Here is a 17,132-nt window from a genome sequence, read left to right on the forward strand (position 1 = left end):
CAAGCTCTTGTCCCCATCCCATTTCCCTCCCTTTCCCCTCCAGTTCCTTGTCCCAATCTCTTTGTAGACAGTCCCATTCTCCCCTGCACCCTGGCTTCTTGTCAAATTTGTCTCCCCTCCACATCCCTTTCAGTAGCAGAATGTTCAGTAGTATATTTTATTTTTAAAAAAAATGTGGGAGGCTTAGGAATACATGGCCTCGCTACAGGACCTAGTGAGTAACACTGAGAAGAGGGGAGACTGCCAGTTATTTGTGCAAGAATAGAGAATCATAGAAATGTAGGGCTGGAAGGGACCTCGGGAAGTGATGGTGAAGCCTCTTCCGGAGCTTAACTTATAGTTAGAAAGTGAGTATCTAACCTAAATCTCTGTTGCTGCAGATTAAACCCATTATTTCTTGTCCTACCTCCAGTGCACATGGAGAATGACTGATCACAGTGATCTTTATACCAGTCCTTAACATATTTGAAGACTGTTACCAGGTACCCCTCAGTTGTCTTCTCTCAGGACTAAACATGACCAATATTTTTAATCTTTCCATGTAGATCAGCTTTTCTTTAAAAGTTTTATCATATTTGTTGCCCTCCTCTGGACTCGCTCCAGTTGGTCCACATCTTTCCTAAGTGTTGCGCCCAGAATTGGACACAGTGCTCCAGGTGAGACTCACCAGTGCCAAGTAGAGTGTGATAGTTACCTCCTGTGTCTTACGTGCAACACTTCTGTTAATACACCCCAGAATGATATTAGCCTTTATCCCATCACATTGTTGTCTCATATTCAATTTGTGATCCACTATAGCCTCCAGACCCTTTCAGCAGTACTACCACCTAGCCAATTATTCCCCATTTTGTAGTTGTGCGTTTGATTTTTCCTTCCTCAGTGAAGTACTCTGCACTTGTCTCTATTGAATTTCATCTTACTGATTTCAGACCAATTCTCCAATTTGTCAAGGTAGTTTTGTGTTCTAATCCTACCCTCCAAAGTGCTTGCAACCCCTTCCACTTTGGTATCATCTACAGATTTTATAAGCATGCTCTCCACTCCATTATTCAAGTCATTAATGAAAATACTGAATACTATCAGATCCAGGACTGACCCCTCTGGGACCCCACTAAATGTACCCTGCCTTCCCAATTTGACAGTGAACCATAGATAACTCCTCTTTGAGTACAGTTTTTCAACCAGTTGGGAACCCACCTTATACTAATTTCATCTAGATCGTATTTCCTTAGTTTACTTATGAGAGTGTCATGTGGAACTGTATCAAAAACCTTACTAAAACCAAGATATGTCACATCTGCTGCCCCCCTCCCCCCATCTACTCAGACAGTAACCCTGTCAAAGAAGGCAATTAGGTTGGTTTGGCATGATTTATCCTATTATCCCCTAGGTACTTACAAATTGATTGTTTAACAATTTATTTCAGTATCTTTCCAGGTATCAAAGTTAGGTTGACTGGTTTACAATTCCCTGGGTCCTCTTTGTTCCCCTTTGAAAAGATAGAAACCATGTTTGCCCTTCTCCTGTCCTCAGGGACCTTGCCTATCCTCTATGAGTGCTCAAAGATCATTGCTAATGTTCTGTGATTAGTTCAGCTAGTTCCTTAAGGCCCTTGGATGAATTTCATCAGGCCCTGCCGACTTGAATACATCTAATTTACCTAAATATACTTTAACCTGTTCTTTCCCTATTTTAGCATATATTCCTTCCTCCTTGTTGTTAATATTAATTGTGTTGAGTATCTGGTCACCATTTTAGTGAAGACTTAAGCAAAGACTTTGTGAAGACTTTTTAGTGAAGACTTAAGCAAACTAGGTATTAAACTCCTCAGCCTTCTTGATGTCATCAGTTATTAGCTCTCCTTCCTTGCTAAGTAGAGAACCTACACTTTCCTTCATCTTTCTTTTGCTCCTAATGTATTTAAAGAACCTCTTCTTTTTGCCTTTTATGTCTCTTGTTGGTGTAACTCATTTTGTGCCTTAGGGTATGTCTACACTACGAAATTAGGTCGAATTTATAGAAGTCGGTTTTTTAGAAATCGGTTTTATATATTCGAGTGTGTGTGTCCCCACAGAAAATGCTCTAAGTGCATTAAATGCATTAACTCGGCGCAGTGCTTCCACAGTACCGAGGCTAGAGTCGACTTCCAGAGTGTTGCACTGTGGGTAGCTATCCCACAGTTCCCGCAGTCTCCGCTGCCCATTGGAATTCTGGGTTGAGATCCCAATGCCTGATGGGGCTAAAACATTGTTGCGGGTGGTGCTGGGTACATATCATCAGGCCCCCGTTCCCTCCCTCCCTCCGTGAAAGCAAGGGCAGACAATCGTTTCGCGCCTTTTTTCCTGAGTTACCTGTGCAGACGCCATACCACGGCAAGCATGGAGCCTGCTCAGCTCACTGTCACCGTATGTCTCCTGGGTGCTGGCAGACGTGGTACTGCATTGCTACACAGCAGCAGCAACCCATTGCCTTGTGGCAGCAGACAGTGCAATAGGACTGGTAGCCGTCATCGTCATGTCCGAGGTGCTCCTGGTCGCCTCTGTGAGGTCGATCAGGAGCGCCTGGGCAGACATGGGCGCAGGGACTAAATCTGGAGTGACTTGATCAGGTCATTCTCTTTAGTCCTGCAGTCAGTCCTATTGAACCATCTTATGGTGAGCAGGCAGGTGATACGGATTGCTAGCAGTCCTCTTGTACCATCTTCTGCCGAGCAGGCAAGAGATGAGGATGGCTAGCAGTCCTATTGTACCATCTTCTGCTGAGCAGCCATGAGATGTGGATGGCATGCAGTCCTTCTGCACCGTCTGCTGCCAGCCAAAGATGTAAAAGATAGATGGAGTGTATCAAAACAAGAAATAGACCAGATTTGTTTTGTACTCATTTGCCTTCTCCCCTGTCTAGGGGACTCATTCCTCTAGGTCACACTGCAGTCACTCACAGAGAAGGTGCAGCGAGGTAGATCTAGCCATGTATCAATCAGAGGCCAGGCTAACCTCCTTGTTCCAATAAGAACAATAACTTAGGTGCACCATTTCTTATTGGAACCCTCCGTGAAGTCCTGCCTGAAATACTCCTTGATGTAAAGCCACCCCCTTTGTTGATTTTAACTCCCTGTAAGCCGTGTCGTCAGTCGCCCCTCCCTGCGTCAGAGCAACGGCAAACAATCGTGCATCTGAGTTGAGAGTGCTGTCCAGAGCAGTCACAATGGAGCACTCTGGGATAGCTCCCGGAGGCCAATACCGTCGAATTGTGTCCACAGTACCCCAAATTCGACCCGGCAAGGCCGATTTAAGCGCTAATCCACTTGTCAGGGGTGGAGTAAGGAAATCGATTTTAAGAGCCCTTTAAGTCGAAAGCTTCATCGTGTGGATGGGTGCAGGTTTACATCGATTTAACGCTGCTAAATTCGACCTAAAGTCCTAGTGTAGACCAGGGCTTAGTCTTTCTGATTTTGTCCCTATGTGCTTGTGCTAATCTTTTGTAGTCATCCCTAGCAATTCATCCATGTTTCCAGGGACATTTTATTTACCCCTTCCCAGAACACAAGAACTAGGGCTCACCTAATGAAAATTAATAGGCAGCAGGTTTAAAAAAAACAAAAAAAAAGAAAATACTTCTTCACAGAACTCACAGTCAACCTGTGGAACTCATTGCCATGGGATGTTGTGAAGGCCAAGAGTATAACTGGGTTCAAAAAAGAATAAGTTCCTGGAGGATAGGTCCGTCAGGGACATAAGATAGTCAGGGATGCAACCTCATGCTGCAATTGCCAGAAGCTGGGACTGGATGGCAGAGTATGGATCACTGGAAATTGCCCTGTTCTGTTCGTTCTCTCTGAAGCTTCTGGCACTGGCCACTGTCAGAAGACAGGATACTGGGCAAGGTAGACTATTGGTCTGACCCACTATAGCTGTTCTTTTGTTCTTGTGAGTTGTTATTGTTGCTGTTAAAGCACAATCCTGCTTCCTTTAAGACAAAACAAGGTGAACACACACAAAAAGAGGAGCAAAAAGTACATTAAAGATAGAAACTTCATCTTTCACTTGCAGCCCCGCTGCTGGAAAAGCACAAGAAGAGCACATAGTCTTAGCAGCCACTCTGAGCAAACTTGTACCATCATCGGATGTTTTTGGCATTGCATTTAGCTGCCTTTCTGGTCACAGACTTACAGCAACATTGCAAAATATCCAAGCTTGGCCAGCTAAACCAGGCTCTTATTAGACAAAAGGAAAAAGGAGAGAGAGGAAAGAGAATGATTAAGGTAGGGAAGGAAAAGGATACTATGTGTGGGGGACAAAGATTCACATCCCAGGTGGTGGTTGGGATCTGAAGCTGATGGAGGTAACAATGTCATCATCTTGTCTCCCTCTTTCTGGCCCAGTCTGGTCAGGACATCTTTCAGGGGTTGGATGAAAAAGGTCCTGTGGATCCCAGGAGACGATGGGGGTAGCAGCCATATTGATAAACCTCGCTCTTTCCTCTTCTCTCATCTTTCAGTCAGCCAGCGTCACGGTAGCCAGCTTTTTCTCCCGAAAGTCTCTTTTGGAGGACCCAAAAAGGCGAGTCTTGAATGGAATAGCCAACCCCCCTCCTTATTTTGTCCACCAATTAGGCCTAATTTCTGATGCACCAATTTTGGTTCATTAATTGACGGTGGCATACTCTTCTTGTTTGCCGGGCATGATGTTGAGTTATATCAATAGGGCCTTTTTATCTGGACTAATTCAGTCTTTGTATCTCTTTTGCATCTTTTCCCATCAACATTTATTGTCATAGGTTATTGTGACACTTTATAAACTTTCTTACAGTTGAGCTCATAATAAGGGTAAATTTGTAGGCCCGGTTATCACAGTGTACCTATGTCACATTTGCACCCATAGCCAGGTAGTTCAGCATACAAGATCTCAAGATTTGCACTTGTATCTCAGTTGCAGATGCTAAATGCAGGTGAGGACTTCGTCTCCAGAAAGGATGGCTGCACTTTTGGAAATCAGCCCTATTATGTAAATATTTTCTCCTTATAACTGACTGCTGTTCAGTGTAGCTTCCAGAAGCCCTTGAGTTGTTACATGACAGCAAACAGCAGACCATCTGTGGCTCTTCCGCCATTGTTTCTCTGCAGCCGACATCACTTTTTCAGAGGTGCCATATGCCTGCATCCAGCTCTCCACTTTCCTCCTCCTTTAATATTTTACAAGCACATGTGCCAGCAGGATAGTTTTCCAGGAGAGTCTCCACAAAGTGAGGGATTCTGGTAGCAATGCTGTGGTTAACTGAGCTTTATATTTCCCTGGGACCCCCCACCACCCCACATGACAAGCCCAAGCTGACATCTTAGTTGCAACCAGGATAGTTTTAAAACTAAACAATAATAAAGGCTGGAGTGGTGACCTGCACTTTAACATGCAGCTTTCGACCCTTCTCTCTTGACAGCTGCAAAGCACAGGCCGGCTGCTGGAGGACCAGCTGCCTGAGATGATGACAGAGCTGCTGGCAGTAGCACGTGACAAGATGCTGTGCCCCTCGGAGTCCATGCTGACACGGTCCCTCCTCCTCGAGGTCATTGAGCTGCACGCCAACAACTGGAACCCCCTGACGCCCACCATCACACAGTACTACAACAAGACAATCCAGAAACTGACAGCCTGAGAATGCGGGGAGGTGGGGATGGATGGGAGCAGGAAGAAGACATGCACCTTAAAAGGAAACAGGAAGGAACTGTGCTACAAATTGATCAGCTACTGGAGAGAGAAGTGAGAACCTTTATGAGAAAATACCTAAGAAGACAAACCCCAGCATGCTTAAGAATATGTTCATGAGGTTGGAGGGCAGAGGAGCATGTTTCTTTTCAGCTGTGTTGCGGAGCACCACCCCTCTTTCCTGCTGAGTTTTTGTTTCAGGTTTCTTTTATTAAATCATTGCTCATGCAGCCACGCATCCCGCCGTGTTATTGTTTGGCTTTAGAAAGAACACGGAGAATTTGAAAAGCAAGTGGAAGTGCAGTCTAGCATTGTTTCCACGCCATTCTCTTGGCTTGCACCAGCCAACTGGCAGGAGACAACACACAGCAGATGTCTTGGGAGGACAAAGAAAGACACGTTCCACACCAGACGCCGGTAATTGACGGCTTTTGTCAAAGCGAAGCTTTCATTATTTTTTTTCCCCCTCCTCTTGTCTTCAACTTTTTATTCTCCCCCCCTCCGCAAAATCCCCCCCAACACCTGATTCTAGATTAGGATTTCACACAAGATGATTTATTTATTTGCACTGGGTTTCCATTTTTCTTTGTTCTTGTTTTATTAGGTTTTTTTAAACAGACATTTGCTATCAACTTTGAAACATGAAAATAATGTTATAATGTGAGCTCTTGAATGGTTGGCACGAGGGTGTTAAATTGGAGGGAGAAGTTAAAAAAATCCAAAAGCCACTTTAGAAGTATCATAGCCACAGTCTTCTTGCCAGTAACCTATCAAGGTAATTAAAAAATGTACACTCTGAGTTGCTAACTCTAAGAAACACAGGCATTCTGCAGCTGTTTGCTGTTAAAGACGCAGTATTCCTCATCCACTAAACTATAATCCATTTATTTTTTGTAACTTACTTTGTTTGTTTGTTTGTTTGTTTAAAGAGTGCTTTATTGTAATTACTGTCACAGTTGTAATTATACATTTAAACCAGGTCCCTTATGCTTGGTCCTAATAATAGACAGGGTGAGGGAAAAAATTAAGACTTGAAGTTCTTCTTTGGAAACCAGTAAATAGAAGGTGACGAGTATATGGCATCAGAAAGGAAAAAAGAAAAGCCGAAAATATAGGTTTCAGGTTTGGCTTCTAATTAGCTAAACTTTCCAAACCAGTGTCTCTCGGTTTGCATTGCATAGACGTGGAATTCAGAAGGAGGCTGTCCCCGTCTTTCGCTTTGCCAGAAGCATAGTCTGTTTAGTCAGTGTAACTAATACAGCCTTTGATAGGAGAAGGGTCTGAGAGCATTGTTTCTTTCCACTAAATGAAGTGTAAAGAGGAGAGCAATGCAAATGGCTAGAGATGGAGTAGAGGTAGTATAAGAAGGAAGCCACAGTGCACCTCACTGGCCTTACCTGTGTAACCCACTGGTGTGTGTGTGTTACAGTTCTCCCTCTGTGTCCAATTCACAGAGGATGTGAGTCCGTTACAGCCCCAGCTAGGGACTTCAGCTCGAACTGTAGCAGCTCATGCTTTTAGCTCTGGCGATCTCTGGTTCAATCCCTGGTGGGTCAGACAAGATGGCAGCTGTCATGGAGTGGAAGCTTGTCTGGAATTCAAACTGCTGTGGGCCTCGGACACTGAGGATGAGCTTCCTTGGATCCGAGGAAGGATGTAACTCACTGGTCAGCGTGTATTACAGGTTCCCCACCTCCATGCGCAATGCGCAGAGAGTATGAGTCTGTTACAGCCCCAGCTAGAGAGGTTTGATTCTTTAGTGCAAGCTGTCGCAGCTCATGCTTTTTGAGCTCTGGAGGTGCCCAGTTCAATCTCCAGTGGGTTGGCAAAGGCGGCAGCCATCACATCTACTTGTCCCACCGTATTTAACACTAGTGCAGTTTCACTGTTGTTAGAAACATTGGGAGCCCTTGTAGAGAGGCTGCTGTCAGCAATTTAAGCACTGTTCTCTAGACCTGATCCAAGCAGGATTAGGTGATACACGTGCTTAAAAACACTAGTGCTCTGTCTACTTTAGGGTTCCCAACAATGCTCACACCAGTGAAGCTGAAGTGGTGTTGGCAATGCTGAGAAGTGTTTGCAGAATGCCCCTAGGGCAGATCAGTCTAGCATGAGAAGTGAGGCCAATGACTTGACTTGGTTAGGGAAGAAGGTGAGCTGTAAGTGTGCGATGTGCGTTTAGACTGAGATGGATCCGTGTCAGTCGTAAAACAAGTATTAGTTTTCAAGCATGTGCAAGTTTGGCAGAGAAACCGCAGCTTTTAAGCATATGGTACATTTATTTTTTAAAGTATCTATTCTGTAGCAAGTCTGTAATTCCTAAGAAGAGCGAGCTGCCCACCAAACCCTTCCTTCAGGGCCTGTCCCACAGGACAGCATGGCTTTAATTCCCAATGATGCCAGCGGGACTTGTGGGTGCTCAGCAACTTGCAGGTTTAGGGCTTTAATGTATATTATAAGGCAAGAGATTTGTGAGAGATGGATGTAAACACAATATTTATCATTTGGGGTCTGAGTAACATTAACCAGATTTATGGATCCTGTTGACTAACTTCAGTTTCTTTTTTGGAAAAGGAGATCTGTTCCAGCCCCGTATTTGAAACATGCTTTGAAGTTACTTATTTCAGTAACTTTGTATTGGTAAAGAGGGACAGGCAGGCCCTTACTTCACTTCCGGTATGGTGACCAGGAAATGATGTCGTGGCTTAGTGGTTGCTTCTTTATTGACGCTTTTATTTACTACATCACTTCTGGTGCTTACTTGATGAAGTCTAACAGAATTAGGGAGTGAAAATTTTCCTTTATTTGTTCAGCACTTATTACAGTGGAAGATTAGAGAAGGAAGCTACAGTACATAACCCTCCCTCCAGGCACCTGTGAGCTGAGCATAGCTGCCAATGTTGGGTGAATCTGACCGTTAAGATTCATATATAATATCTGTCTTATTTCATTATTTCATTGTTGTAACAGGTCTCAGAAACTCACTTGGAAAATCTGTTTTGGTGTTTCTAACACTCACAAGCTGTTTTCCAAAAGGCAGTCTTCACTTTTCTCCTGTTATTCAGTTTTCTTCCCTTTCCTCTGGTTGTAAGAAGTATAGATTTGGCAAACCCACCTCTGGTGCCATGGAACTGGAGCGTAGCTCCTGATGAAACATGAGACCCAAACACAAACCCCCAGATCCAAATACCCACCCACCTTGAGGCAATACAGATCTGGATTTGAACTCCACAACTTGGACCAGTTGATTGAATTTCTGCCTGTTTGTTCACAAGAACAAAGATTCAGTCCAGATCTTTTTTGGATGTTCAGTATGTTTTATGGCGGTGTAAGAGAAAACCAGATTTGTCCGTTACTCGGGGGGAAATTATTTGCAGGAAGCCAAGTTTGAGGGCAAAAATTTCCAACAGAGAAAATACCACAAGAGGAGAGGAGATTTGTTTTATGGTTCACAGTTATTCGAAACTTCTCTGCTTGGGTCTTTTCTAAGGTGCATACAAAGCGGGGGAAAACAGCAGGAAACAGAATCCTCAACAGCAGCATGTCCAAGAAAGAAAGAGAAGACCTTGATTCAGCTGTAAAAAATTGCCTATTGCACTGGACTTCTCTGGAAAGACTGATTTCTAAGTTCCAGAAACAGTCTAGGGGTGACCAGGGGGTTAGCTCTCCGAAGACTAACTCTTGCAGTACCTCAGCATTAGGTTGTCTGTGAGAAAACTGTGTGACAGTAGGAGCAGCAATATTTTATAGTGACTATCCGTGAGAGATTGGACTTTATAGGAGCAACAAAGCCCAGCAGTGTTATAAAAGGTTCAGGGTTGTAGCCTTTGAATCTAAACCCTCCTTAAGTTGTTTGCCCTCTGATGCCTTGCCCCTTGGGGTGTGAAAGGAGCAGCTGCTTCAGGCTGGATTCAGTGCCGTCTCACAGAATTGTCATGAACACTTACCAACCTGAACACAAAATCTACTCACCCTCTTTTCAAGGTGATGCTAAAGATGGAAAACAAAAATGTTCAAGGTTGATCTAATGTGATATGTGGGTTATCCACAGTAGATTATTTGATTGCTTTAGAACATCCACAGCCAATCAGAATAATTATTTAAAAGCAGCTTAATATATCCACTTGCTGCTGCTCCTTTTTCAGACTTGAACAAAGAATTTGAAAGTGATTTTTTTGTTTTATTTTGTGTTTTTAAAAGAAAAACAACCCCTAAAATACAGGCACAAGTCCTAAGGGGAAATGTACAAATGATCAAGTTGAGCCCTCCAATAACCACGATCTCCAGCTCCTTATCCCAGCCCTCCCACTGTACATGCCAGCTTTTGTGGCGCCTGTCTTTCGCCCGGTATAATCTGCAACATTTCCAAATTGACCTCTGAATGTAGCAAAGGAAGGAGAAAAAGAAGAACCCAGAGGAGAATTGGAAATTGCATTTCGAAGACTTGAATTTTCACCTAATCACTGGGAATTTTCTTGGAGTACCAAGAGGCAAAGCCAAGCCACATGACAGTAATTCTGTTCAAATGCTTTCCCACCGCCAGCCAGGAGGGTTTATTCATAGTTTTCCTTTACTAGAGGTTGCCTTCTAGCTGCAGGCCTGTACCCAGATATTCAGGGTTAATGGATTTGGCCTGTTACTTTGCTCTGTAGCCCTGAGATTCCCCCAAGCCTTTTTTGGACAGTGTCTAAGAACGTCTCGTGATGTGAAATCCATCTTTCAATGATTTGTGATTTGTATCTGACAATTAAAGTGTGTTCATTCTGCCATTAACTACTTTGTAATTTGAAATTTTGATTGTTCCATGGGTACCCGTGAATCTAAATGTTGACTGAAAATGTATTTTTTCCCCTGGGACTATGCACACCACCAATCATATCTTTTGAAAGTCCATTGATAACAATAAACTTTACCTATGACATTGCTACCGCTGAACAGCATTGCTAAGGAATGAAAGAAACAGTACAAAATAGCACTTTTCTCCATCTAAGAGTGGTCACGAATCTATGTTTCCAGGTTTCTCAATAGCAAGAGACTGTCCAACGTATGAATGTGAAAGCATCACCAGTACCACAGGTCTATATAACATGCATTCTATAAGATGCTCTGTGGTGGGAAGCCTCCAGCAAAGCAGTGGTGCCAAGATACAACTAGATCCAATATTATAGGTTCACTAGAAATGTCTATAAAACAGCACTGTAAAACCATCTCTGTTTTTAATATTTTCACCAATTCATGGTACAAGTACAAAAATCCAAGTGAATTTGTTTGGTTTTTTCCATTTTTTGCAGCCCCCAAAGCGTGTAATTAGTAAGGCCATGTCTACACTAGCACTTATGTCAGCAAACTTTTGTCTCTCAGGAGTGTGAAAAACACCCCCCTGAGTGACATACGTTTCGCTTGGCATAAGTGGTAGTGTGCACAGCGCTGTCAGTGGGAGAGTTTCTCCTGCCGCCGTAGCAACCGCCACTCGTTGGAGGTAGTTTAATTATATCAACAGGAGAGGTCTCTCCCGTGGGCATAGAGCGGCTACATGAGAGATCTTACAATGGCACAGCTGCATCGGGACAGCTGTGCTGCTGTAAACTCTCTAGTGTAGACACAGCCTTAGTGTGCACTGAGTTACCTTTTGAAGGAACATGAGTTACCATTTATGTTTCTTCATGAGTTATTGGCCAGTTTCAACCTTTGTGTTCTCAATAAACGTAGATTTCAAAAATGGTTCCCTTTAAATTAAATCAGTGGGCCGGGAGGGAAAGTCCAGTTAGATATGTCGGGTCAGATCTTCAGCTGATGTGAATGGGAGTAGCGTCACTGAAGCTATCTCAATTCACGCCAGCTCAGGATCTGGCCCTTCATCCATAGGTCATTGAATTTGTCCCGTCCTCTGCCCTGAGAAGACATCTCCTCACCTGTGGTTTGAGGATCTAGGTGGAGAAAAGCAGTGATACTGTTGGGAAATCCCTGAGATGAAGTTGCACGGGCAGAGAACATTTTCTCAGTGTTACAGTAACTAAATTTGCTGAGAGGATGAAGGGGGAGGGAGAAGCTCAAATGAAGAACAGATTTGTGGAGTCTTCCACTACAAAGTGGTTAGCCGTCTGCCCAGAATCTATATGGCATGTGATTAGACTGGTTCCTAGTGAAATTATTTCCGAATTGAAGGTTTTAGTTCTCCACAAAATGACTTGTGTGTTTTCCCGTGAGGGATTTCACCACTGTTTGGAGAAGACATCATTTATATGAAAGATGAAACACAAAGAGGGGAGAGTAGTGAAGTAAGTGATATGCCTGGTTCTCCTCTTCCCCCTGAAGGAGATTAATTTGTATCCATTCTTGACGCGATGGATGACTTTGAAAGAAAAATTGTTAGAAGCCCCTATGGTTTCTTTTCGTACACAAGCTTAGCCTTATTTTTACAAACACCTCTCACTTGGAAGTCTCAAAATCTTAAACTTGATTTTTATTCCCCCTCTGGGTGTTCTGTGGATTTTCACTAATTTTGTTCTTTCCACTAAGCTATTATCCCATCCTTTTGTGATCTCCAGGAGAAATAACACTAACGTTTTCCAAGTCCAGTGTCAAAAGCAAAGGGAGATGTGGTTTCCTTCAGAACACAGTCATGCTAACAATGATTTTTTTAAATGTATTTATTGTGTTTGAAAATTTAATCATTTATCAGATTTGTTAAACTAAGTGCTTTTTTAAAAAAGAGAAAAGGAAAAATGGGGGGCAGGGAAGGAGACTAGATATTTGTACTAGGGGAGAAAAATACCATCGTTTTCAGCTTTTCCTAGACTGTTAAGACAAGGGAGATAACTCTTCATGGCAATTCAGTCTTGTTTATAGAACATCCAGAACCACTGTATGCTATAAAATACATCATCTGCGTAATAAATGTTTAAAGCCTGACATTTCACCATCTCTCTCTTGATATGTGGTATCAGTTTTGGTGGTCTGCTAAGATGTTTATTTTGTTGAGCTTGGAACTAAGTATGGAAGAAAAAGAATACCTATCCGGTTAGAAATTTAAAGGAGGGATTCATTCTTCCTTCCTTTATGGTTTGGTACAGCAGGCTGTGCTGCATGTCTGATCCATTGATCGCCCCTGTCATGTGCTCCTCTCTAAGGGCCCCAATCCTGTGCCATGCGGAGGGCTCAGAATGGAAAATTGAGGGCGCCTGCCATTTCACATGATCAGGCTTTAGAAGGCTGGCTCCTCCTATTAAAGTCATTAGAGTTTTGCCATTGGCTTCAATGGGAACAAATTTGGGCCCCAAGAGTCCATGCAATGCCCACTGAAGTCAATGCAAAGACTGTATTTGGCTTCAGTGGGCATTGGATCAGGCCCAGTCTTCTGGCTCTGCTACTGATCTGATCCTGTTCCCCACAAAGAAATAGCGCAGGGGCATCCAAAGCTATATCCATTAGATTCTCTTTTCTCCTGCTTCTGTTGAAATTGATAGCATGACTAAATACCTCAGTACAAGGTTTTGTTTTGTTTTGTTACATTGGGGAGACAAGGGGTTTGCACATTTTTGTTGCTGTTGTAAAAGTCTGCATTTTAATATATGCAAAAACTCACTTGCTGAAACTATCATTTTTATTATATTATGGTTTCATCAAAATGGATGACAAATAGTGCAACTATTATGGTGAATTGTGATATTAATCACAGAATAAATATTGAAATCAATGTTTAGAAACTTCCATTGCCTCCTTATTTTGCCACATTTTGCGGGGCGGGGGGGTTGTTTTTGTTTTTGTAGTATTTGTGTTCCTCACATATTTCATGTCTCAGCTCTACAAAAAAGTAACATCCCCTCTCACACAAAATAATTCAGCACCCGTGGCTTATCCAATACTCAGTGAAGATGAAGGCCCAAATCAAGGGCCATTTACATGGAACATCCATATCTCCCATTGGCTTTTATGGGAGTTCCTGGTGCTCCTTTGGGGATCAGGCCTCAAAGTCTTAATTGCTATATCAAGGATCCAGATATTCCCTAGCTGTTGGAAAGTTCCATTTCTGAGCCAAACTTTACAGCGTGGGCCCAACTCTGCCCTGGAGAGACAGCTGGTTCAAATGTTGTACAAAGCTGACTGTAAGGGTTCTTTCCTGGCCCCATAAGCTACCCCACTTCTGCGCAAGCCAAAACTGTTAATAACATCAACACGGGATAATGCTATATTAGACCTCGTCTTCACAGCTAAAAAGGAACTGATCACAGAACTAAAAATTAATGGTGGCTTAGGTACAAGTGATCATGACTTGATCACACTGATAATGTGCAAACAGAATAAAGTCCAGACCAGTAATATATATACTTGGTGCATTAAAAGGGCCAATTTCACAAAGCTGAAAACAATTATGAGCCACATCAGTTGGGAGGAAGAATTTAATCAGAAAAATGTGAATTGTTTAGGAACACTTTACTAGAGGCCCCAAAAGCTATAATTGAGGAAGAAAGGGTGTATTGGTTAAAAAATTCACTGGGTTTAGAGGGGAAGTGAAGGCAGTTATAAAAAATTAATGTACAATACATGGGAAAAGGGGAAGTTGATAGTAATTAATATAAATCTGAAGCTAGGAATTGTAGAAAATTTATATGGGAAGCAAAAGGCCAAAGGGAGAAATCTATGGCCATCAGAGTTAAGGAAAATAAGAAGGAGGTTTTTTAAGTATGTTAGGAACAAAAAGAATCCTAACCGGTATTGGTCCATTACTAGATGCAAATGGCAGAATTATCAATAATGATGCAGAAAAGGAAGAAGGCTTGAATACATATTTCAGTTCTGTATTTGAGAACAAAACAGGGGATGTAGTCATATTATATGATGCTAACACTCTTTCCATTCCAGTAGTATCTCAGGAGGAGTGACTACTAAAGTTAGACATTTTAAAATCATCCAAGAGTTTTAAAAGAGCTGGTTGAAGAGCTCACTTGACCATTAATGTTGATTTTCAATAAGTCTTAGAACACTGGGAAAGTTCCAAAAGGCTGGAAGAAAGTTAATTTTGTGCCAATATTTAAAAAGAGTAAACAGATGACCTGAATAATTATAGACCTATTGGTCTGACATCAATCCTGGGTAAGAGAATGAAGCCGTTGATAGGGGACTCGATTAATAAAGACTTAAAGGAGGGTAATATAATTAATGCTAGTCAACATGGGTTTATGGAAAATAGATCCTGTCAAACTAACTTGATATCTTCTCTTGTGAGATTATAAATTTGGTTGATAAAGGTAATAGTGGTGATACAGTACAGTTAGATTTCTGTAAAGCTTTTGCGTTTGTACCTCATGACATTTTGATTAAAAAAATAAAACAATATCAAATTAATCTGGCACACATTAAATAGATTAAAAACTGGTTAACTGATAGGTTTCAAAATGTAATTGTAAAAAGGGGACTCACTATCAAGCAGGTGTGTTTCCAGTGGGGTCCCACAGTGACCCCAGTTGTTGTTCTAATGCTATTTAACATTTTTATCAGTGACCTGGAAGAAAACATAACATCATCACTGACAAAAATTGGAGATGACACAAAACTTGTAGGAGTGGTAAATAAGGAAGAAGACAGGTCCCTGATACAGAACAATCTAGATCACATGATAAGCTGGTTGCAAGCAAACAACATGCATTTTAATACGACTGAATGTAACTGAATACATCTAGGAACAAGCAATGTGGGCCATACTTACCCGATGGGGGACTCAATCCACCCCCAAATCTTTTTCAGAGTCACTGCTTCTAGGATAATCAGCTGAAGGTGAACTCCCAGTGCAACGCTGTGACCAAAAGAGCTAGTGCGATCCTGGGATGCGTAAATAGGGGAATTTTTAATAGGAGTAAAGAGGTTATTTTACCTCTGTATTTGGCACTGGTGTGGCTGCTGATGGAATACTGTGTCTAGCTCTGTTGTACACCGTTCAAGAAGGATGTTGATACATTAGAGAGAGTTCAGAGTAGAACCATGAGAATGATTAAAGGATTAGAAAACATGCCTTATAGTGATAGACTCAAAGAGCTGAATCTATTTAGTTTACCAAAGAGAAGGCTAAGGGGTGACTTGATCATAGTTTAAAGGTACCTGAATGGGAAACAAATATTTAATAATGGGCTCTTCAGTCTAGCAGAAAAATGGTAAGCAATCTAATGGCTGGAAGTTGAAGCAAGACAAATTCAGACTGGAAATGTCTAACAGTGCAGGTAGTTAACCATTGGAACAAGTTATCAAGGGTCGTGGTGGATTCTCCATCACTGGCAATATTTAAATCAAGACTGGATGTTTTGTCTAAAAGATCAGAAAAGGGAAGCTGTGTGGCCTGTGTTATCCAGGAGGGCAGAGATGATCACAAAGAGAACTGCCGACCCAAAGCATCGTTAGTAACATGCACAGAAGACAAGGTATTCAATCCGATTCTGACGTTATTAAATTCGCACACACACAGAGCAATGCCTCTTTGCCTACCTCAGTTACAGTTGTATTGATTTTCTTTCTTTTTTTCCAGGGAAGATCAGTTTAACATGTTCCAGGGATTACTGTGTTTTAACCTTTCACCCTGGTCTAGACACCACTGAGTATCCACTGTCCCTTTTTAATGAGAAAATGGAGCCCCCTGTGGTCTTTCTGGCTGGACAGCGGAGCCAGCAAAATTCCCAGGAACAGATGGTGGGATTTTCTGACTGCACTGATACCACCAACCTGGCTCCCTCCAAACTATCCAAGTAAATTATTAAAGATGCAGTTTCCTTTCATCTTTCCAGTAAAATCTATCTTTGCTCTGTAATCCTGTGCATTACTGTCATTGCAGAGCACAGCACTACGCTCTCCCCTCCTTTGCATAAAGCTGTTACATGCGTGAAGCTCAGCACTGTGCGTGGTGAGAGAGGGCGGAGGAGGGAGATGCTACACTATGCAGGGAGGTCTTGAGGGTAGATCAGGGGACTGGGAGTTGGACTCCTGTGGTCACCCTCCCACTGACTTGCTACCTGATGCTGCATTAGCCACGGCCTCTCTGTGTGTGAGATTCCCCATTGGCAAAGTGGGGAATAATGCTGGTGGAAGGTATTTTGAGGCTCCGCTAATGTTTGTAAAGTTCTTTAAGACAGGGTTTCTCAACCCAGGGGGCATAACCCAAAACTGAGTCACCAGAATGCATCAAAAGGTAACATGGAAGGCCTAAGGAGTGGGATGGGTCCTGTTCCCAGGGAAGGAAGGAGGCTTAGGGGGGTAGGAGGGCTTGCAAGTCTCCTCCACATTCACCCCATAGCGGTGGCTCCTGTCCCACAGGAGGGTTTGGGCTCAGCTCCCCGCTCTGAGCATTGCGGCCTGGTGCCCAGGGTTGCCGTGCTGCGCAGGTTTAGCCCAGCTGCCCCTCCGTCAGGGGTTGGTGGGGGGATGGGGGCTGTCAGAGCAAATGTCAGT

The 17,132-nt window shown here is 42.8% G+C and overlaps 1 protein-coding gene across 6 annotated transcripts in view; it reads left to right on the plus strand.

Annotated features, from left to right (window-relative positions):
• CTIF (cap binding complex dependent translation initiation factor) overlaps positions 1 to 13,304 on the plus strand; it is a 340,733-nt gene extending 327,429 nt beyond the window's left edge. For 5 of the 6 annotated variants that reach the window (XM_074952340.1, XM_074952344.1, XM_074952343.1 and 2 more), the window contains one exon: positions 5,434 to 13,304. In XM_074952340.1, the coding sequence (XP_074808441.1) occupies positions 5,434 to 5,649 (216 nt within the window). In that variant the 3' untranslated portion in view covers positions 5,650 to 13,304. The remainder of the gene's footprint in view (positions 1 to 5,433) is intronic. The other variant, XM_074952342.1, reaches the window with a different exon arrangement.
• Positions 13,305 to 17,132: the final 3,828 nt, after the last annotated feature.

This window comes from Natator depressus, chromosome 5, assembly GCF_965152275.1.
Source record: "Natator depressus isolate rNatDep1 chromosome 5, rNatDep2.hap1, whole genome shotgun sequence".
Taxonomy (NCBI): Eukaryota; Metazoa; Chordata; order Testudines; family Cheloniidae; genus Natator; species Natator depressus.